At 41.2% G+C, this 24,525-nt stretch overlaps 1 protein-coding gene across 10 annotated transcripts in view; it reads right to left on the reverse strand.

Annotated features, from left to right (window-relative positions):
- The window catches only part of CCDC85A (coiled-coil domain containing 85A), a 231,256-nt gene that overhangs the window by 138,055 nt on the left and 68,676 nt on the right, over nucleotides 1–24,525 (reverse strand). For 8 of the 10 annotated variants that reach the window (XM_080587533.1, XM_080587518.1, XM_080587530.1 and 5 more), the window contains one exon: nucleotides 15,358–15,445. In XM_080587533.1, the coding sequence (XP_080443659.1) occupies nucleotides 15,358–15,433 (76 nt within the window). In that variant the 5' untranslated portion in view covers nucleotides 15,434–15,445. Of the gene's footprint in view, nucleotides 1–11,625; nucleotides 11,714–15,357; nucleotides 15,446–21,553; nucleotides 21,569–24,525 lie in introns of those variants that run through there. The other 2 variants (XM_080587519.1, XM_080587523.1) reach the window with 2 other exon arrangements.

Genomic DNA, 24,525 nt, shown 5'->3' on the forward strand with positions numbered 1-24,525 from the left:
CTGACCAAAGTCATTTTAAGTGTTCACCCGGTTATAAATGAATATAGCAACACGGAGTTCATTTTAAAGCAACAGACAAGTTTCCATGCTATAAATAAAAGGCAGAGTGCATTGTCTCTACTGTACTTCTGCATCTAGACACACTGCACTCTGTGCTCAAAAATTTGCAATGGCAACAAACTTAAAAAATGAGCAATATTGTTATAACTAGGAAAAGGTTGAGATAATTATTGTATTTGCAATACAGAAAATTATTTCAATGTTGCATGTGAAAGCCTTTTTCATGCAGAAGTAAGTTTGGTTCTTTCCAGCATACTATCTGCCCTTTGCAAATTAACATTTGAAAACCTTCTTAAGTTGAAGAACTCTCGTGGTAAAAATCCACAGCTGTATTACTGGAAGCTGACACAAAAATACTGGAGAAAAAAAAATCTTATTCACCATTTTAAAAGAAGGAAAAGATTTTAATATGATGCTTACCACAACTCATTTCCTTATCATGCTTTCAGCTTTCATTATAAGAAATAAGGATGCAGTCAGGGCACAGTCCTGTGCCCATTTAAACTAACAGCAAGATTATCCGTAACACTAATTAAAGTATTTTAGTTGACATCTTCTTAGCATTTAAAATATTTGTACATGGGGAACAAGACCAAAAAAGAAAGTTGGTGTATAACTTTGTGCAACATTCTTAAAACATGTTTTGTAAGTAATGTGTTATTTTGATTTAACTTTCAATACCAGAAAGCATATGCATACAATTGTGTATTAATGTCTTAAAACAAACCTGCTAAAATTCTCTTAATTTCTCTTAAAAGCCATACAATAATTTATTTTTTTTTAGGTACACACAGATAGAAACACACATTTAAAACTTTTTATTAAAAAATAAATTAAATTGAGTATTGTAAATTGTCACATAAATAAGGAAACATCACGGAATTTACTTAAGTGCTTTATCATGCACTAAAACTGGAATATCGTAGATCATCAACATGTAGATTATGTCTTCAAAAATTTTTGTCTTTGTATGCTCAAAGGACCATCAACATTTGCTAGAAACTGCTAAGCTACTTCTGAACAAGTACAGCACTGCCAGCTCCAGCTGAAACTAGCCACAGCTGGGGTAACGAACAGCAGAAGGTTCAGCCTAAAACACAACAAAGCAGACCAGTGAATTTATCAGAGATTTAACATTAGGTATTGTAAGGCATCAAATTTAATAAATAGCAAAAGGAGCAAAAAAAAAAATCAAAATAAAAGCATGATAGGAGATGATTTGAAAATATCAGAGACACAAAGGCAGGATACCCTCTGCAAATAACCTGATGTTCTCTCGGCAAGGCCTCAGCATTGTGAACAAAAATACAAAAAGCTAAATGGCTCTTGCTATTCGCCATATAACAAAACTAAAGTATTTGTGTATCAATACTCTCCCTGACCATTGGATAGCTAGTGGTTATCATTTGCAATTACAGTAATTGCATCTATTCTTTGCTATTACTTCCCATACTTACAGTGTGCAACACAAACCTCATTCTTTTATCTCATGCAAACCATCCCAGCTCTGCCAACAGCTCTTGAATTTTTAAAGAGGTACGCTCTCCCTCCTGCTTCTGTTCCTCCTGAAATTTCCTGACCCCAGATCTCACGATAGAGCAACTTCCATGGATTAAACAGTTCTATAGGAGTCACCTAATAAAACACTATTAATTGTAATAGATTTTTGTTTCTTCTTCCAATGATATTTCCATGGCAACATTTTCACATCCTATTGTTGAGGGTGTTCTTCATTCCCCACGCGGGTTAACCACAGGGCAGGAAGGGCAGGCTGTTGGTCAGCCTTTATTTTCTCTGGTCCTTCAGCAAAGGTTAGTTGAGGTCACCAAAAGCCAAAGGGTAATTACTTTTCCTCAACAGGGTTAAAGTCACACAGATTGCTATTGAGACAACTGTATGGACGACCTTCAGCTTTTTATGTTCAATCTTCTTTTCTTTTAGCAAAGCCAACGTTAATAAGGATAGGGGATAGGGAAAAGCCCCGCGAGCCGCACGTTGCGTGCATCTCCCGCAACACGCTTTGCGGGTGTGCTCCTGCCTGCTACTGCAATTGTCATCACGAAATCAATTAGGCGAGTCCCAATCACACAAGGTTGCGCGGTGATTAAACACGAAAGCTATCAACAGCCAAAAAAGGACCTATTCTGTGATTTCTCTACTCAAATAACTTCTATAATTATTCCAACTCAAGAACTTTTTAGCAGGGCCAGCACCCCCTGTTTGTCTGCTTTACCAGACTCAAATTCATCACCACCCTCACTCGCTTCACTCACAATGAATAAGGATTGCAGTTTTAAATGGGGAATATTTCAGAGCTCTGGGTGTCAACCTGGCTCCTCCACAGAGCTTCCCGTGGAAGGACCACCACCTCGGGAGCGTGGAGGGACAGAAGAGGGAAAGGCTGCCCTGAACTGCAGGGGAAGCCAGGAAAACGATTAGGGTAACTGAGGATTCTGTGTGGATTCAGGGGAGGGAAAGCAGGCATGCTTTCCAGCTGTACTCTACACAGAGTTTAAATGTGCTCAAATTGTAAAGCAGCTTACCACAAAGATCTAGCCCATAAAAAAATCACAATGCCTAAAGCCCACTGTAGGGAAAATGCAACTAGCTTGTGATGAAGACCCCAGGAGCCGAGTTAAGTGAAATCTCAGCTGTGCCCAGCTGTTACCAGCCAGTGCAGGTAGGAGGCAAATGAAAAGATAGCGGGTGTATCCTCCTTGGGCTCTGGCCTGGGTGACACTGGCTGCCTGGCCACCTATTCTTGTCCTTCTTGTGATACACTTATTTTTAAAATAACTATTAAAAGTCAAAAACACAAAACAAGAAAAAAAAAGAAAAAGAAAAAAAAAAAGAAAACAAAAAAAAGGGGGGGAGGTCTTCTTTCTGAGCCTTAGCTTTGGCCCCGTATCTTCTGGATATCCTTTCCAAGCTCAGTGCTGATGAAATCAAATAAATAAACAACATAAGGATCAGGTTTTGATCATTACAATATCCATTACAAATCAGGGAAGAGCAACTCAGCTTCTTGACTGATGCATTACTTTGTAAACTCAGCAAAAGTTATAAATGATCGCAATGCTGATAAATGATAAATGTAAGATTTGGTAATCAATCAATTCAAATGGGGCTAAATGGAAAAATAATGCATCATTTATATTTGGCTAAATTGTACAGTATGTAAATTATTGAGTACTTGCTATACCACTTTCACATCAAAGAGGTGGTAGACAAATAGAGAATCATAAAACAGAATTATCAGACTATAGCCTTGTAGCACTGTTTAACCATCTGCGCTACACACAGCACGTTGGTGGCACGCCAAAGGTCCTCAGAAACTTTCTTCTCTCCAGTTTTAACAAGGGCAGATATTTCTTTGTTTTGAAGTTACACTTTCCCAGACACAGCAACCGCTAGCTTCGAAGGACAAATAGTAATTCCTAAACAGAAATCATGTTAAGCAGGGTTACAGACAATATTCTTAAATTAAGCATAAATGCATTATAGGGACTATCCACCAAGAAAAAGCTTCAAACGCAGGAATTTAAGAGCTAAAATTTCAAAACTAACTTAGACATATATGTTACATCGAACATTCATACATATAAGAAATCCAAATACCCTATGTAACGAAAAACTAGGCACTCAAGCTTCATTCCATTATGGAATGACTCGGTATAGCAGCCACATGGTGACGATTTGTTCTTCACTCTATTTGGAATCTTGCATTTCTCTACATTAATGAAGACGCTAAATTTTTGGAAAGGGAATTTCATTTCCCTTCTTCTGGTCATGATGCTGGGAAGCAAGTCAGCCTGGGACAGCAAACAAGCACAGGCTGAGGTGGCCAGGTTTCACTGGAGCAGACCACCACTACGAAAGGGTTTCCCCTTGCTCCGACACTTCCCAGCAGAGTCTGGGGAAGAGCAGTGGGTCTGTGCTCTGTGAGGAAATTAGGAATTTCCAGCTACTAATGATCCATACCTTCTGAATTTCCCACATTTTCACTCTCACTCAAGTAAAGACAACTGGTAAGAGCTGGTACAGAACAAGGCAAACACAAGAGTTATGGGCACTTCTCCACAAACTCCTGTAGTATTGGAAGTCCCTTCTGTCCCATCTGTTCTGAAAAATTTGGGGTTTCAGGAGAATACATAAACATCCAGGGATAGATTAAAACACCCAGGGAAGTCCCAAGCAATTTCAGACAGCTACCCTGGCTTAACCTGCTTCCTTGGGGCTCAGAATCAACGACAAGGGCTGCAAAGTGCTGACACTGGCAGGCCAGAGAGCCCAGGGACATTTATTCACTCTTTTTTCATCATTAATTTAGGATATATTGTATCCAACTTTATTCAGACAACATTCACATGGCCAAATGCAGGCTTTCATAATAGGTATTGAATCATTAAAAACCACAGCAATACGATATACCAAGCCTTTTATAGATTTAAAAGTCAGAAATGGCGAAAAACACTACTAAAATATAAATTTCATCTGCCTTTTCCTCTGGTAAACCTGTGGTAGGGTACCACAATCATAAATGATTTGTAAATGGTTCTTTGGATACATTTTGCATCCACAAGCAATGGTCAATAGCAGCATGAGCTTGGAGAAGACTGACTGCGTCGGCATTTTTTTGCTTGGGAATCTTCTCTTGGGTTTCTATTTTGTCTTAATGAGCAGAAACTGAAAAACAGCATTTCTGAAAACCACCCAGGCTTCCAAAACATGCACTCCTCTCCAAAGTACAGCCTTTGTTTATTGCTACACTTGTGCTCACTTAGCTCTGAAATTACATAGGTTTTAGGTGAAACAAAGGGTTGGAAAAAGTAAATGTTGAAGCTGTTTTCTGACATTTTACCCACTGCAACAGCTTTTCCTACAATACCCGTTCTCAGCCTCAGAGTGCAAATACTTCCCAGGATGGGACACCTTCAGCTTAAAGCTCTTCAAATCTTCAGAGAACAGAGACCTCTCAAACTAAAAGGGCTTTGCAAAAGTGTGACAAATATTTTCCACAACACTGACACAATTTCTTTTTTTTTCTGTAACATAGGGAGGAAAGAAAGATGTCCCAGTGGGACACTAAGGTGCGTGTTTGTGTGTGTGAGCTAGCTCCCACAGAGAATCCCCTTCCTATGCTGCAAGTGCAGATTGCTGAAGCCAACCCATGCTGGCCACTAGCTACACCTACAGCAGAGTGGGGATGACTGTAAATCTCCCTGTAATACTGTGAGCCACGAGTGTCACTGCCCATTAGCTTTCTGATCTTCAGGTGCTTCCCTGGCCGCTGTAATTTCCATGACTACTTTAAGCCCTCTCCTTCCCATCAGTTCTCTCAGTAGTGATTTCTGTTCTCTGAAGGATCCTTCAGTTTGAATCCCTTTTGGCAACTAACTATACAAGGTACTTCTTTTGGTCGCATCTGTACTGAAAGGTAAAGAGCAAGCTCAGTAGCAAGACTTGGTATTTCAAGCTAGGCCAGGTTGCTGGTCGGATTTGAGTCTTGAAGGTCTTTTCCAACCTAAACGATTCCCTGACTGTAAGCCACATTCCTGGCCGCTCTCCCTCCACACCACAAGGTGTTAGTCCAGCATCAGCCCACTCCAGGCCATGCCTAGCATGACCAGGAAGAGCCAGCCACAGGACGCCCTTGGGCAGGCCGAGCTGCCTCTCCCCACTAATCCGACCTTGGGCAGACGCTCGGCCAGCAGGAGGAGACATGCCGATGGAGACTCCAGCTCTCCAGCACTCCAGGACTGGAGAGCCTCCAAATGCAGGACTGAGACTTCACACTGTGGAGACGGGGTGATGCTGGTCCTAGAGTTTGCAGTGTACAGACAGAGCAGTGGTGTGGGAAGAGCTCTCTTCAGTGACTCAGAACTGCCTCTCAAGTTGACTAAGGATTTTAATTTCCCATCTTTCTCACAACCATTCTGTCTTAAAAAACAATACACCCCCCTTCTACAAGCAGCATCTCGGGGCTACCATGTGGCACGAATCTCTCCCAGTGTAAGTAAACCCAATTCGATTCCAGCACTGCTCTGTCACAAATTCTACATCAACTAATGCCATTAGGAACAGTGCCTTCATTGAATAGTGTACCCCACTTCGTTTGTTCAAGCTCCATCCCACAAACAACAGGAGACCTATGTATCACAGACCACGTAACTCTGTCTTACCGCAGGTAACAGAGAAAGACACCAATGTCAGTCTCATAAGCTACCTGTTCTGCTTAACCCTGTATGCCATAAAGACAGACCTCCAGTGGACTGTGCTACCTGTGTGTTGATTCGGACATCACTAGAAAAAGCAGATAAGGAAAACCACAGACCCTGACCTGGCATTTACCTGCTCACCCATGACAAGTGCTTTCTTCCACACTGTGCCCCTCAGCATCTTGATTTTCTGCCAGCTTTTAAATCCCAGCTAATTAGAAGATTCACTACTCCTTATGATTTCCGACTTTCACAGTTTCTAATTAGTCTCTGCAGTGGTCTATTACCTAAATGAATTGTGATATTCCACTTGGTATGTTAAATGAAAATACTCAACATCACCATTTCTCCCTCAGATTATTTACCTCCTAGTGAAGTAATTTTGTTCTGAGGATAACACGTCTTAACTTTGCCATTAAACTGGAAGTCACTGAATGAAGAAAGGTGAAAGGAAACAAAACTGGGTTGAATATTAACCCCAGTTTTCCTCAGATTAGCAGTCTTAGTTGGGAAGATCTGTTCCTAACATTGTACTTAGCGATATCGCTGAAGGTCTCTGCACCAGATAGGCATGTACCAGCTGGCCTCAGTTCTCACTGCCGCGGCAGCGTCTATGGGGACAATGCTCCTCTCCCCTCTGCTGCAGCCCATTGCTCCCTATTCTGCACTGCAGCAGCTACGGAGTGACTCAGGCAGAACACACCAAGAGGTAAGAGATGGACATGTCTCTAAATTCAGAGGAAGCTACATCCAGAGGCAAATTAAACTACGTAGTGTAAGCCACTAAGTGTGAGGGTGGGTTTCCAGTGCAGGAAGAGACAAATGAACATGTTATTTCTTCGGCGTAGCATAACTTTCTGAAAGTCATGGACCCACGAGGTCTGCAGTGGTTCAGCATCGCAATAGGTGTTCAGCATAAACCCCGGTATCTAGCAGTTATCTCTGGAGCTCGTCAGTGAGCAGTGTTGCAAAACTGACATCTTCTTATGATTAAGATCAGACGGCTTGTATGGGAGCTTGCATGGGAATGGCAACTGCTTCAAAACTTGAGCATGGTTTCACCTCCCTATTTGAGTTCAGCCTGAAGACCAACGGTTGATGCACCACAGTTCCTTCTGGAAAAAGGAGCACTAATAGTTTGTACAGGCTGATTTTCTTTAGCAACAATAACTTGAGCAACTAGTCATAAATATTATTTACCTCCACTTCCATCCAGTGCAGCAGAAATGCTGTGCTTAATTTTATGTTTCCTGTTTTAAGATCCGCAAACAAAATTTTGATCTCTTTGTACATTTTGTTACACTGTAAAATAAATTTGTAAAACTTCTGGAAATTATGAACTCGAGACACTCAGACATGAAGCTATTTGTTAGGGAGAGGAGTTAGTCTCTGGACTTTTTGTCCTGTTTTCTTTCTGGACATTCTCTAACATACTGCTGCTTTCCCACTGCATGATTTCAGATGCCTTACGACTGCTGAGCCTCTAAGCTAAGAACTGCACCCCTTGTATTTTTTCCAATATTGCCAATTGCAACAATATTACAGGTTGTCTACAAGCGAAATATTTGGGTTTTGCTGACAGTATTGTATTTGAGCTCTGAAACTGTGGGAACTTAAATTCAGTTTTGCAAGTGCGAGAATAGAGACTTACCAAGAAAAGAGACTTTCCCACATTTCTTTCTTCTAGGCTTTGGAAATTTATTCCATCTGTTGTGTTGTGTTTTGGCTGAAGACCTTGTGTCTTCTGATTCAGGGTCTTCTTTTCAACACTTCTGTTTTTGGTGTTCAAACCATCATTCAACCTCATGCAAGTTGCATCATCAGATGCAACCCAGGCACAGTCCAAACACTATTATGGGTAGTCACCAGCGCTCTTGCAGCTCCTGCACCTAATTTCAGGTCACAACAGCAGGAAGTCTTCACTGGCCACTGCCCAGAGCCTGCAGCACACCAGCAGAGCTGCACCAGTGTGACTCAGCACAGCGGCCTGCCCCTGACAGTGGGACGCAGCAGCCGTCTACAGGAATGGATGATGACATGGCAAATGCATAGTGAGGTCTTCGGTATTTTGTGGTTCAAGGTCTTTCTGCGCCAGAATCTCTTTCTATAAGGCTATATAAATATATACATAAACTGTAGTCCTTATATATATATACATAAATCAGATCAAACAGTCCTTATGATCCCTTTTTGAACCCAGCACTTGGGGACCTTTCCCATGAACACTTCCCTTTTATAGCAGACATGAGATTAAGGATCCTGTTGCTGACTCTGCATTGTCTCACACCAGTGAACTGAGTAACAGCAATGAAGTCAAAGCCTGTCCTAATGCACCAGAGAAAAAAGAATGGCAGACATTTGGATGAGCAACAGTAGCACTAGACTCTTGGGCTAATTTTGTTTGTCTACCCAACATCACAGCAGCAAACTCTTAGGTATCCACTGCACAAAGCCTGTGATTAACCTGGACAGCTCAGCAAAGTGAAAATGGGTATTTATGCAGCATTTGAGTATCTGTGCTGCATACTGAGCCACTGCTGTGTCTGTCAATGCTCTCTTTTCCCAAGTCGTTTTGTCTCTGTGTTAATTATGCCTTTCAGCACTTCCTAAAGATTTAGTGTATTTTTCTTGTCTTCTTGCTCCATCTTCTCCTGCCCCCTTTATCTCCCCTCCTACCACCAGTGCGTCACTACTCGCTGCTCATCTCTCAGCCATTTCTGTAACACCTCACACCACCACACAGCTGAGCTGGGCCAGGCAGCTTGGCTCTGAGGATATACCTGTGTGGAAAACATGTCTTTCAAAATGAAAAACTTTTCGTAACTAGAAAGTCGTCAGTCCATACTGACAATCCAAAAGGCAGTAAAGTAAGTAGTATGTTACATATTCTTCTTGCTGCTAGTGTCATAAGAATATTTTGCTAAAATCAGTGAGTTTAGACAAGACTTAATGACTAGCTAAGTTCCTAACAGAGCATCTGAAGCATCTCCCTGAATTTGAGCATTTTAAGGCTGTTCACACTCCCAACATTCATAGTACTAAATCAATCTCATCTCTGTGTGCAATATTTTATGCCTGTAGGCACCTGTATTTCTGAACGCAAATACATTTCTGCATGCAAACGAAGCAGGTTTATCTGAACAGCTTGCTATTCCATGCCTATCCAAAAAGTTCTTTTTAGGTGCAATTATGCATTCAGAAGCTTGCTTAAGCAGCACAAAAATTTTAACAGCCTTTTGTGAAAATCTATTGTAGTATGCGTTTGTAATGGAGCACATTTGTCCCCACATCCACTACCCATCATTTGTCAAATACTTGTTTTAGGAAAGCCAACTAGCAAGATGCAAAATCACTACTTTTTCACAACCAAAATGAATTTCTCAAAAGGATAAAGACTTCTAAACTTTTTGTCTTTCACTATTTACTCACTAGTAACTATGCATTACCTTCCTGTGGTTGCTGTCTTTGCCCACAAAAATGGGCGATTCAAAGAATTAGTTAGAATCTTCATCCTGTAGATCCTAAACTGTTCATATCCCCCCAGAACAAGTAATGTGTAGAAACACTACTTACTTAGCTGAAAACAATCCTCCCTCTTTCAGCGTCCTCTTTAGTTGGACTTCTAACAGCATTCAGCATTTTACAGAATTTTCAAAACAGTATTTTCTAAGCAAAGGACTAAATGATTATGTGTAATGATTAACAACTACTGTAACAAAAATTTCTGTTCCATTCGTTTGGCTGTCAGCTAGTACTCTGGCAGAAGGCAAGGGGTTAATGTCAAAATACATCTTCTGATACCCAGATTGCCTTTCCTTGTCCATTGTTTCCAACTTCTTTAGAATGGTCAGAAATTTTCTGCCTGAATAAACTCTCAACAGAAAACAGAACTGGATGAAATGGAAAAATGAATAAAATAAAAATAAACTGTGCTGGCAATATAGAAAGGAGACCTGGTTAGAAAATTACAAATTTCTAGAGCTAGCATTTATTGTGGAAGTAATGTAATTAAAAAATGAAAAATCTTCCCTCTCTGGGCAAAAATTATTTAAAGATATCAGCAATGCCACACAATGCCACAAGTATGGCAAATTTAGCTTTGGATGACTCGATGCTCAGAATGGAAAAGAAATTAGCTCAACTCTTTGGAAATCTTTTATAAAAAAGCTTTTTAAAATATAAAATCACTATGTTTTCCTAACACTATTCATGTCTCAGCTTTCCCACAGACCGAAATTTGATTCTAGAAGTAGTATTTCTCACTAACACATAAGAGCTTCTAATTTTGACCTTCCGTTTTGATCACCCTTAGTATTCTCATATTACTATTGGTAGCAAAAATATATTCTCATAAAAAACAAGAGTAGTGCATTTCAGTTATGGTTTTCTATTGATTCAGTTACACTTGAATTGATCTCAAATTGTTTCAAGCAACTGTTCTGCACCCAAAACACCACATGAACCACAGAAACCAGATCAATAGATTTCAAGTGAAATAATTGTTTTCCTTTGTAAGACCCCATTACTTCTTGAATGAAGAACTGTTTGATTGACCTCCAGGAAAGCAGCAGATGTGAAAAAGCCAAACACCTCAGGCCTTATCATTTAAAGGGAGGCCTTGAAAATTACAGGAAAGTACACGAACATGTGCTCGGTTAGCTGTGGGAAATACACAGCTGGAGAAGCCACAAAACTGCTTTTTACTCTGATAACATGAGAGCAGTAGTACATGCATGGCAGACATAGACTTTTAGAGTTAGTCACTCACAAACACACAAAAATATTTTACTAGGTAAAAAAATAGTTCAAGGATTTTTGAGTGACTGGTTTTATTTTCACAGTCTGGGCAGTAGTGAGTTTATTGTCTGGTGTTGAGAAATTTCACATAGCTTGCCACTGGACTCACTTTCTTCACAGTGTGTGACTACACAATTTTAATGCTTTCTGAGTGCAGCCATTTCCAGACTGCCATATTCAGACACACATGGTAGGAGGCATAAACCAGTGCAGCAGCCGAGGACATCAGGGAGACCCCATTAATTCTGCTGGCAGGATGCAGATTTATACCATTTTTTATTTTATTTTAGCTATTTATTGGGGTGCTCAAAGTGAGATAATAAGCAGTGCTGCCAAAGAGAGTAAGACGGGCTCTTCTAGGGGCTGGGTACAGCCCGATGCAGGAGCTGTGCTGACCTGCACGCAGCACAGATAGCCCTAGGGGATGACATGCTAACAATAACCGCGGGCTGAAAATCTGCAGCACTGCATGGGGAGCCCTCCGGCTGCAGCCCTGCCACTGCTCCTTCTACCACAATGCGTTTGCTCCCTGGGACAAAGCCTCACCTACCTGCAACAGGCCCCTGTGCACAGAAGAGAGGCCAGGGAGCATCATCTCTGTCCACAGCCATGGGCAGGAGCATGGTGGCTGCACAAACCTGAGCAGCAGTGTTACTGAAAGGGGTTGGAGGATGGAGCAGCGGGACAGGCGGTAGGACACCCTGTGAGGATGTTTGCAGAAAGGTGATGCCAGAAGAAGGAACAAACCTGACAGGGTGGACCTGTCCATCTCAGCCCCAAATACTGAGCTCTCACCATTATACAAAGGCTAAAATGGCATGTGCAACAGCAAAATTACTGCTTAGGCAATGCAAATATGAGTGTTCCCCCAGTAGGCATCAATACCAAACTAAGGTAAATATGTGCACCTACTTATAAATTGCAGTTTTCCTCAAAAATTCTATTTTTAGATAATTTCTTCCCTCAGCTGATGCTTCCCCCCACAAAAAAAAAGTAGGAAAGTAGAATACAGTAGTGATATTTTGTGGCGTTTCTCTCCCAAGTACAGGTCCTCTAGGTATTGGAAATCTTTATTTCTTCTAATTGTATTGCAAATAAATGAAATGCTCACATTATACCTTAGAATGTTTTTCTAAGGAAGTCTTGGTTAGCTCCTAGCACACATTAGACTTGATCTGGGCTTTAGTCTTTTATGAGCGCAATTAACTGCAAACACCTTGTCATAAACATTTTAAAAGGTCAAAGAGATTGCAACAATTTTGCTAAAGAGATAAATGGTCAAATAAAACATTGAATTGTTAATTCCCAGGTGACAAAAAGCTGCATGAGTCAGATCAATAAGAAGACACACAGAACGAATTCTGGGATAAAGGGCGGGTCAACCTTGAAGTGTTAATAACTTGCTCCTATTATTTTGCTCTGGCACATCATGTGTTCTAGCAGGTAACAGAGCTGCTAATAGCAAATTAGTATCTAGAGAATCACAGAAGTATAACTGGGCATCAGAGATTCTTGAAACAATAACAACAAAAAAAATATTTGAAAGGATTTAGCTCTATTAATACCAAGAAAAACAGTGAGTTTATAGAAGACAGGTAAGAGCACCTTCTTACTATTTCTAATCTAATGTGTTAGTCAACTGCTGGATAGGGCATACGCTTTGTCTTTCTCTCTCTCTCCACATTTTCTCCTATCAACCTTGTTCTTAATGACTGAGCTTTTATTAAACAGTGCCTGCTGAAAGCATACTGCTTTATTTAAGTTAAGAGAATTGTAAGAAATCAGTACATTACACAAAAACTGGGTATGCTGATGCGGATGTTCAGGTGGTCTGTACTGTCACAGCTGTTGTTACAGAACTAGGACAATTTATATTAGCCAGTCTGCCCCATAGAATGCATTAGTGTTTGTGGAAGGTCAGCTACAGAAATTAGCATCCTTGCCAGATATGTGCTCATCTGAGAGGAGACAGATTCTCTTTGATCTTTCTGAAGCAGATGTGCTGTCATACTCTTATGCTTGGCGTTTCTGTCTGCTGAAAACAGCGGTTTATAACAATAGCTACTTTATAAGCTAGTCCTTCTGTTACTGGGAAAATCATCCCTTTCTGTCAAATACTGACCATTCAACTCAAAATGCAAATTTGGAATTGAAAACATACAACTGGCATTTGGACTGACATTTGGACAAATTGAAATTTGGAAACTTAGGTACCGATATCAGGTCAAAATTCTGGGTATGAAAGGGGGCTTTACAGAATCAGTTAGAAGATATGGTCTGTTTTCTCTAATTCACCCCATTCAACATGACATTAGTTGGACTACAGGGAAAGTCATACAAAACAGATTTATGAAACCTCCACTCATCTCATTTTGTGACTGCCTTTAGATGACATGACTGATATTTTTTTCAAATTGTTGAATTTTTCTTTCCATCTTATTCATAAAATTCCAACAGGGAGTGGATAAATGCCAAATATGTCACTTGGAACTGTTTGTTAAATGACTGTGGTCCAGAAACTGGCTCTTATTTACCAGTGAGGTAGAATGGGCTCCTATTTGTAGTTTATTCTTGGAAAAATATTGAGGAGAGTTTGAGGCTGTTGGAAGGAGACCACCTGAAGAACTCTCTTCTCAAAAACAATTCTATTTTTTAGACCCTCCTAGAGAGATTACAAAATTAAAAGTCACATGCAAAGAAAATTATCTCACCATTATTTAACTACGGATATTTTGGAGTAAAAGACAGACTTTTTCCAAAGAGGACTATGCAATTCATGGAACAAAAAATGAAGAATCGTAAAAGTGTATGAGGAATCAGTAGCTCCTGATGCACTGTGAAAAATATCTGCCAGCATCTGTGGGAAGGCAGAGGTATGAGGAATTCAAACTAAACCAAATCATTATTTAGTGCTATAAAATATAGACAGCGATGTCTATATTGATCCCACTGGACACTTGGGGCCAAATGAACATTTGAAAGGTCAGTAATTTTACTTGTGCCAAATTGGAATGCTAGTCATTTGCATAAGACTGCAAGCCAAATATCAGAGTAAATTCATATGTAAATTTAATTACGCCATACCTCTAACAGCAATCTTATGTCATCTGGCATGAATAATGTAGAGAAAGCACATAATCCCATAAAGCATGCTGAACTATATACATGCTGTGATACATATAACACAGAAAGACTACATGGCAAATACCTATTTTGTGAGCTTTATGAATGCCATGAAAACAGATTTTCCTCTGACAGCAAATTTTAAGGTTCTGTTGGCTACTCACTAAATGATTTCACAAATGAAGATAAACTCTTCTTTTCTAGTGCACTTCAGAAATATTTGTTACGATTTACGTAGACTGCAATCTAAAAGGGTTTATTTTTAATTGGTTTTAATATTTAAAAAAAAAAAAAAGACTCCGTCTGTTTCCAAGTCAACTTTGAGGTGTGCTTTTAGCTCTAACAAGAGAAAGACATGATAGTGTACTTTCCCCAAAAATATATATTTTCACTTTGTGTCTTCTAAAAGCATGACTTGATATATATAGCTCAAAGCCTCAAGGCTCACTCAATCAATGGTAGTTATGACAGTAAAAATAATGGCTATGGGACATGACTTAGGTGAGTTTTTCTTTTCCTAGAGTATTTAAAATTTAAAGAGAAGCCTAAGAGACTTCCACAACACAAAACTAATAGTACTAAATAATAATTACTAAATGGGTCTGTCTAACATGTGGAAGGAGACAGCAGAAGAATAATTCAAACTGGTGTTAAAGCAGTATCATATGAAGTCAGCTGACATCCTCAGAAGACACATGAAGAACACAAAGGGACATGAACTGACATCCTACCCTTTAGCAGCTCCTCAGGGATTATAAGCATTTCTGCAAAAATCCTGGTGCATTCCAGCCCCGTTCTTCTAAAGCTCATGTACCTGGAAGCTGCCCTGGTCCACTTTTTTTCCATAGACATCACCTCCTACACCACCCTTCTTTCTGAAGGTGGAATAAAAGATTGATGCAAAACTATACACTGGCACCTTTGGGAGTCTGTGCGACAAACCGCACTGTCCTTCAAGGACACAATGCAGACAGTGACTACTGTGTGGACCTTCCTTAGCCCATGACCCCTGAGAAATGATGGGATTCTGCACTGACAGCCTAGGGGCTGGCAGGGCATGAGAGCTCCCCAGTAACGCTCCCCTCCACAGCAAGATTACAGGCATGCTTCGCTGCCTTCTGCACCCCAGGGTAGAAGAGAATGTAAAAAACAAAATTACCTTTGCTCTTTTGCTGCTGTGATTGTGAAAACACCCATGTGGTGAACCATGGGTTTCTGGCTAGCATGAAGATCATACATTGTCAGGCCTAGAAAGAAAGAAAGAGAGATTTTTTTTAGGTTACCTCAAATGGCAAGGCAATTTAAGAACCATCCACTGTCGAAGAAAGAGTCCATTAGTGTGAGGGTCTATAAGGCTATTCCTGCACCCTAGATACAATTCAGCTCTGGTTAGCTATTATTAATGGCTCAATTTCATATAACTCACTTTTAATTGTGATCATTTGATTACATTTTATGACATCAACAGCATACAGATGGGGTGCTTCAACATAATCATCCTAATATCTCTAAGTAGTACTACTTTAATGCTGCTGTTTGCTTTATTTTGCTACAATCACATAATCTTCAAATAGTCTAGATTTTCATTAGAAAGCATGTGCTCAAACCTTATGTTTGTAGGCTGACTCACTCTATTAAACCAAAATTCAAGCCAGTAAGTTTGTGAGATGTCAGAGCAGTAGCAGTATGGAAAGTTTTCTCACATAACAAAAGATAGAACAAGCTCTTCTTAAAATCACATCTTCTCATCAATTTTTAATTAGTTCAGACATAATGTCAGATGCAATATGATTTGTATCACCTGAGATACAACACAAAATAAAGATATTCTCTGTTTTGCATGACATCCTTTTTACCAACACAAGCCACAGTTTTACATAACAATTTTAAACCAAAGTTTCCTTGGGCTGCCAAGATAGGAAAACAAACAGCACATCATATATGCCTTCTAGTAATCCTGATGGAACTTGAATGTTAGTTTATAAAAGCAAATGCCACCTACTACAAATATCCACAAAATATTAGATAGCCCTGACTGACTGCTGTACTGCTTTAAATGCCTCAGAATACTAACACAAATGTTTACAAGTTGAATAATGTGATACTCACATAGCATAGTAGCTTAACTAGAAAAGCTCCTTTCTCACAAATGCAGCCTGGTACGCTGAAGTGCAACTAATTCTCATGCGGTTTTATTAATTACATCAAACGAATGTGATTTGACCCCGTAACTGTGGTCATTTTGAGATGAGAGTGCGAACTGCTGTGAAAGCGCACGTCTTATGCACTCCCAGCCTTTCTTGTTCCATTACCAAGCTCCCGGATCTCCCCCGGGACCCCGCTGGCAGCAGCTACAAACAGCATAAACCAGCAGGAGCATGCAAGGAACAGGTGCTCCAGCTTATTGCAGCTGCGGTGCGTGAGGCGGGGGGAAAAGCAATCGCTTTTGCTCCCCATCTCTGAAATAGCTACCTGCCTGGAGATGTTTCTTTCCCCTCACACAATACATCTCTAAGGGTGGATCTTGTAAGGTGTTATACTCTTACACAGTTAAACAACCTGTAAGGCTCTTTCTGGAAGAGATATGGCCTAAAGCACTCCTGTGATCAGGTATTAAATCCAGCCTATAGTACATTTAATGGAAGACGTTCAGGGCAAAACAAAATATATAAATGTAAATGTTGCTCGGCAAGAGACTGAGGAGAAAAAGTAGCCATATAATCATGCTATAATCCCAGTATTGCTGTGCTAACACAGCAGCATAACACAATGGGAAAACACATGCTTTACACTGTATCACCTGTGAAAAATCCCCATTACAGTGATATAACAACAGCACATATAGCTGAACACATCAGCTTTGGCCGGACATTTTGGTAACATGTTGTTCTCTGTCTGTACCCTGTTCTCTCTCATTCCTTTCCTCTCCTGCTTTCTGTGTGCCCTGTGAGCTTAGAGTGAAGCCCCACAGGAGAGGGCTCTCTTCTGTTCAGTGCCACCCAGTGCCAAGGACAGAGGCATTCAACCCTGGTTTGCCCTCGGTACCACCACAACCAATACATGCAATGTAGATCATAACTGTGGGAGGGAACCTGTAAAATATGTACCTGGCATACAACCGAGACAGCCTCCTAGGCAAGTCATGACATCCCCACGTGCTGGTCAAATCACAGGGAATGGCTGGCACCCAAAGACGACAGCACCCATGGGTGCTATTGCCCACGCACATGCCCTTACAGTCGCTCCTTTAGGCAAGCTCCTGACCTGCATCGCAGCGCTGTTTTGTAGGCTACCCGCTGCGGCCTGAACGCTGTCTTTTCAGGGCTTTTATCACAAGACGAGACAAGCTGAACTCCTGAGTGCTGAACCCTTCTGATCCACCGGCCAGCACGCTTGCCAATGTAATAAGCAAAATTGCATGAATAGAAAACTGCAATGAGGCCACAATCAAATGCACATTAAAATCGCACTGCTGACCTTTTAAAACAACAATACAGAATTGTTGTGACTAATGAAACAGTAAGGGGACAATAAAATTCTATTAGAGCTTTTTCAGTCTGTGCTAAGGTGAGTTGCGTATCTCTTCCGCTAATAATAAACAGATAAATAACACAGATTGAAACAATGCAATGCTAGTCAGGAGAGGTAGAACAACATAATGTTGTAAGAGGAAATCTAGGCACATTGTCTAAGACATTTAAGAGTTTCTGTCCCATATAGAGCGGCCTTAGTCCCACGGCTGCTCTAAAAGTCACGGGCTAATAGGCAGCCAGCCCAAACACTGACGGCATGAAACAGCCTTGCACTCCTTTCTCCCAGGTATAAGTGGCCACTGTGGTTCTTGGGAATTGACTCTAACATAGCGATTTGTGCAGCTAAGAGGTGTAAATACCTGGCCACACCATGCAGACGTGGCAATCACACTTGCAGAAGCAGCTTCTTACCTGGCCCTCGGCGCTGCCAAGCCAGGACATTTCTTTTGCTACATTTCTATTTCCACGTGTGCATATGTGACTGTAATACCCTGCAAAACCCCTGTTTCGATGAATTGTTAGCAACATGTTAAAGAAACGTTCATTTGTGTCTTCAAACTTTGACCAAATTCAGAACAGGTGCCAATTTAGGGCTGAATATAAACTAATGAGACATAAAAATGTCCCTTTGGTAATTCTTTTACAATGCAGCAGGGGGCCATTTCTTCTCAGCCAGCTCCTCTTATTAAATGTCCATCAGCGGGAAATTTGGAATATCCTTTAAGAGTGTTTCTTCAGGGAAACAGCTGAAACCCCTGAACTGTGCATCACTTCAGGACTTGTGCTAACACCACCATTCACGTAACTTCATTTTTCAGCATCATCTTTTCAGCTTTGGGTTTCAGATTCTTTCCCACTTCCTGAGGCATGTTATATACCTGTTTTTAAAATCTTAGAGAGCACAGAATAATTTGTTCTCCTGCCCAGCGTCTACAGAGTTATTTGGGAACAGCAGGATTTCTTTAATGCTCCTTATTGAATTTCTCTACTTTCTCATTTAAGTGTAGAAAAGCAACTTCTATTCCACACCCCTCTCAGCAGATTGTAGTAAAAGAGGAGAGCAGAAAAAAAACCACCAAAGCTCTGACAGATGGTACCCAGCGTTTGACTCATGCTGGGCTCAGCAGGACCTATAGTTTAGAAGGTTAGGACTGTCAAAAAGACTCTGCTTATCAAGTGAATAACAAAGTGTGGACTGCCAGGCTGTTTCCTATAGAAAACTTGTGTTTTGCATGTAATTCTCTGCTATCTTTCTGATGCTTCCGAAACTCTTGAGGAGCAGATGCATGCTTTTCTATTTAAGAAGCAACTGGGAAGCTGCCATCCTAGGAGCAGCCGGCAGCACGGCAGGCCTGACTCGTGCTAGGGTCAGTGCTGCGCTTTGGGGACCTCAGAGGGGACCAGAGAGCAAAGGGAAAACTCTCCTTCTTCTCCTTCTTCTTCTCCTTCCTTTTCATTGTCCTTCTTTTGCAGTCAGTGAAAAGTTCTTCTCTTAGATCGCTGTCCTGGTCTGAGGATCGCTCTAGCGAAGTCACTGTGGTATAACGTAAGCAAAGGCAGAAAGCTCTGAGCACAAAGCAGCATTTACCAGGCTTCTTTTTAAGTCATTTCCAAGCTCATGTCAGTCAGTATTTATCCCAGCACAGAAGTATCTGAAGTGACTACAAATGTTAGCGAGCAGACCTGAAAGCAATCCCGAAGTCTGGAGAAATACAAACACAAGGTTAACAGCTCGTACCCATGTTTGCTGGTAAGTCTGGACTTTTAATGTTGGGGCCAGGGGGGGCTTGCTGGTAAATGTAGTGTTACAGTGAATACATGACAGGCACTGCTATTAATCACCGCTACAGCACTGCAATTATTCTTTTTCCTTCCCAAAATAATGCCAATTAATTTGTTAAACAAGAACATTGTTTTAGTCATAAACTGGTACCAACAGTTAGCAGCTGCTCTTCAACGGTTAGAATTAATGAGAAAGTAACTGTACAGCAAAAGGCAACCTTTTCTTTGCCAACACTCGCGCCTCTGTCATTGCCTCGTTTGTTTCTTGTTCAAGACTGTGAAAAATGAAATGAGTGCATTGAGTTTTCAGGTTTAGAGAATATAGTTAATTCAATGCAGATTCACTGCTATGTCTGGATTCTAAACTGTTTTATGAAAGACTTAGAGCTAGTTTGGTACCACATGGGCAAGGAGGAGGAACTGCTCCTGGTTTACAGTGAAACAGTGGCGGGCACGCTGAGAAATGCGACTACACAGACATCAGTAATTTTGGTTACTCTGCTGACTGCAAACCTGCAGCATGAAAAAACAACTGCGTGGTCAAAAATTCTCTCACTGTAATTACTTACTAATTAATATCACATTGATCTTAAGGTTAAGCTAAAACCAGTGTTATGTTCCTGAAGCATATAGCTCCAGGCATGTTGTGGGAGGCAGTCTGTGTGTCAGAGTGTTTTTACCCGGTATCGACATTAAAAACTTGCTTTGAGTAAGGCAATGAGCAGAGAGGATACCTCTTTCATTCTCCACTCCCAGGGAAAAACTCTGGCCTGAAATGTAGTTAATTTATTCAAGTGCTAATTTATTTAAGCAACCCCCTCCTAAAAAAGGGAGAGGGGAATAGGCTGAGCCTACGACCTGTTGCTTGTTGCCCTACCAGATCTCACTTGGATCAGATTCCCTTCCCCAATTCAAACGTCTAACAGATCATGTAGAAATCACAAGCGGAAGTGTTACATATCCAAAAATTCATTTTGCCAGTTTTCATGTAATTCAGCCATGAGCCCAGATGAAATAAGTCCTTACACAATATATTTGTGAAACAGACAAAAAAAAAGAGCTGTTTTCTCACTCATCACTACAGGGCATATATGCTGTATCCTAGCAGAAGCTGTGATTCTCATTCCCTTATTCAGCGCAAACCCAAGGACCGACACAGCTGGCTCAGGGAACAGGCAATTTTCCTTCTGGCCCTGGGCTCAGCACCGCTGGGCACAGAGCCCCCAGCAGCAGCCCTCCAGGAGCTGGTGGGGGATCTCCCTCGGGCTGTGCCCAGCTGCTCTCTGATCTAGTGGCATAAGGAGCCCTGGCCCAGGAGCCCTTTTCCCTGTCCCAAGGCAGGTCCCAAGGGGGACTTTGCCATAGCACTAGGGGGCAGGGCAGGGAGACGCCTGCCAAAAGAGGGGAATTCCCCTCCTCGGTCTGCCAGGAGGTTTGTTGTTTTTTTTTTCCCATTTTGCAGGAGAATGTGGAACAAATTGTGACACTGTCCGAGATTCTGTGGTTACTCACCAGATTCACCTCTGAGTTTAGTCCCATGGACATATACACAAGCTAGTGACAAGTGATTCTCACTGTCATGAGGTGTCCACCAAAAGACTGAGCAACCTAAATGCAAGCTCCTATCTGTAGCCAAGAGGTGATGTGGAACAGGGAGAGGACAAGGAAAGACTCTTCATGGACAGACACAGGAGGGAAGCTGGATTAAGTCCACAAATAAACCAAAAGCTAGCAGCCAAGTAGCACCGACTACTTTATACATGAATGCCCATATTTTTCAGAACACATCTGTCACAAAATGAAAAATCAGCATTTTAATAAAGAGCCACAGACACCATCAGTATTCGAAAACAGAGTCCCATCCACACTTGCACTTCAGTAAAGGATGTGCTGTTTTCAGCTAGATAGCAACAATTTATTCACTTTCTTCTGATTACGTGACCAGTAGCCTCTAATTCTTAACTGCTAAGTATCAGTTGGAAAAAAAAAAAAAAAAAAGAAGTGCTCAGCTGCAAGCAGCAGAAACTCTGTCCTCCCTACCTCCACATCTGTCCAGGGCACAGCTACGTATCCAGGCTCCCAGGGAGGTATGTGCTTCCCAACAAAGGCAGCAGATGGGCCAGCCCAGGAACACCTTCCACTTCGGCACCTTTGACAAAACTCTATCTGCAAACTGTGCAATTAAATAAATTCCATGAATGAAGGCCCTGAATGCTTTCCTTGTTCTCCAGATACCAAAAAATAAAGTAAAAAATTAGTTATTAACCATGATCCTGAGGGCAGGAGCCTGCCCACTGGGTTGAGAGCTAATTTCATTAAAATCGGGGCCGTCTCTGTAGGAGCTTGGGAAGCACGGTTCCGTGCCTCAGTAGAGCACCCTGTACACAACAGGCCTGCTGCTGTCACACGGTGCCTTCTTCAGAGCAGCCTTCAAGCTGCCAACACCACCGAAACAGTCCAGGGTGGCTCAGAAAGGACAGAGCGGGGTTTAACCACTGCTCCCTCAGATGACTCAGAGGTGATGACACGGCTTTTATTAGGAGCATCACAGAATGTCATTTAAATGTTATATTTATTTACACCTTAATCAAAGTAAACATGCAAATAGCTTCTATAAATTTTATGAAACAGACAGGAGAGGGAGCTCTCTCTTCATCCCACTAGATTATGAATGGATTTTGCTGAATAGATTAGAATCTAACCACATTTTTATTCTATGTCACATGTTACTTCTTGTCATTCTTTTGTCCTGTGACTGTCTCCTCTTAACAAACAACTTTGTAACACAAAACATTCCTGTGTACCACAGAACATTTTTGGGGGTGAATGCAGTAAGTACATCATAAAGGCACTTTTAATTTTGGTATAGGAAAAAATGAGGATGTAGTTCCTATTTACAAAATACCGCTTTCCTACTGACTGGTACATATACAAACACATACCGCATGTACGTGTGCATCTTAAGTGTACTTTTTCACTTTCCGAATTAAAGTACCAGGCAAGTGATTTTTTTCATCATTGTCATCATTAGCATGCTCTCAGATAATTTGTATTCATCCTGAGATCTATCAAACCAACCTGAGATTTCTGGTCCATTCAAAGTGCATTTTTAGGATAAATCACTGAAATATCAAATTCAAAAGAAATACCTACAAGCATATAAACTAGCAAAAATAAACCCAAAATGAAAGAATTCACGGTAATCTTACTGCCCGCATGTTCTCACTGCATTTATTTGAAAACTTCTTATCATAATATGATCTTAACTCACATTTTGGGAAAAAAAAAATGGCAGCAGAAATGCTTGTATCAGCATCTGGATATAATGCTAAAAATCAAACTGTGAGTTACATCTGTCTCGTAAAGCCTATATAATAAGATTTACTTAATCCATTTGAAAGAAAAAAAATGTTTTTGTCCCCCAATTTGTTGCGACATCTGAAAGTTCATGAGGTTATGACCCCTCTTTAAGAAAGCATCTTCTACCACCTGCAAATACCCTAGGAAAGCAGCCTGAAACAATAAAACACGTGCTAGTTAACCGTTACCAGGGCAACGGTTATGCTTCAGCAATGGGAGGTTTCAGCCCCACAGTGGCTTTGTCTGAGGAAGACACGGCCCAGCTGTTACCGAATAACCATTGTTGTAGATCATCAGGAAATAACAGTCAGTGCGCGAGCTAAGCCCTGTGGAAGTTTCTGTCCTCCTCACCACCAGAGGTACATCTGAGAAAAAGGACAGAAAAGCCGGCTTTTTACAACATAAACCAAAACCAGATAAGAGTAAAGACGCTAAAACCACCCCATCAATAGCGACTCGTCATTCGGTGCATACAGCTCTATCGCCTTGTCACTTTGAGGAGGATGATTTTTCTGATGCAATGAGCTCAATTCAGTCGATGGCAAATACTGCAATTATTAATTACATAGAACACCAGAAAGTTTCAGAGAAGTTATCTCTGTGCGTACAAGTGGCTCAGCATGCAGAGCCCGTGTTCCCTTGCATCAAAGCACTTGCTAAGGCAGCCACAGCTTGGTCTCCCTGTTCATTGCCATTTTCTCGGAGATGCGCAATAGTTAATGTCACTGTCCTGAAACACGGTATCACAGTTTTCAGTCAAAATTTTCATTTCCCTTAGAAATGGAATTCAGCTGACTATAGTGGTTAATTTTTAAGAAGAGACCAAGCAATTTAAGAGGGATGTTTTGCAGGTTTTGTCAGCTGGGTTTTGCCTTTTTGTTTGCCTTAACAGGGTGTCAAACCCTAGCACAGAGCTCTCAGTAACAGCCACACGACCAAGACTTCCTTCTGGTATTTACAAGAGTTGTTCTCTCATTGATTAATTCACTCGCTCACTCTACAGAACTGATTACCGCTGAGTTGCAGGGGGGTGATGCGGTGCAGAAGGGGACCCGAGCGCAGGCACGCAGCAGCCAGGAAAGGCAGCGCGTGTCCTACCAGCGAAGCACCAACATGCAAAAGCTGCAGCAAAACCAGGATCTTCTCTACTTTAGTCCTTGTAAACAAAACACACGCTGCTTTCTCCGATACTGAAGGGTGTGGCAAGGGGAAAATGTGGCTGTGTGTGTTCATTTCCACCATCCCAGGGCTCCGCTGGTATTACAACAAATTACGAGAATGAGCTGTTCCCTAGAAAGAACCTCTTCAACCTCTCCTGATAATCTGCTTAGCAAGGACACAAGCTGGTTTTCATTTGTTTGTACTGTAAAGGCAGTACAAAAGGAAGGCTTTTATTCATGGATTTTTCAAGAATTTGGGACAAAACATCCTTTCACTTCCAAAAGACAAAAGAAATAAACAGTGGTCTTTGGTCTCCATATAAAGCACATTAAGGATTTTTCACAGCAAAAGACACCAAAGATCTTCCCTCATCCTTTCAAGTCTTTGGATCACTTAGCATTGGCAGAAACAAATCTCGTAAAATGAACGCTTTGCACCAGAACTGAGGAAATTATTCAAAGCACAATAACCTGAGGCTTTCACAGCCTCCT

The sequence above is a fragment of the Anser brachyrhynchus genome (assembly GCF_964034855.1).
Source record: "Anser brachyrhynchus genome assembly, chromosome: 3".
NCBI lineage: Eukaryota > Metazoa > Chordata > Aves > Anseriformes > Anatidae > Anser > Anser brachyrhynchus.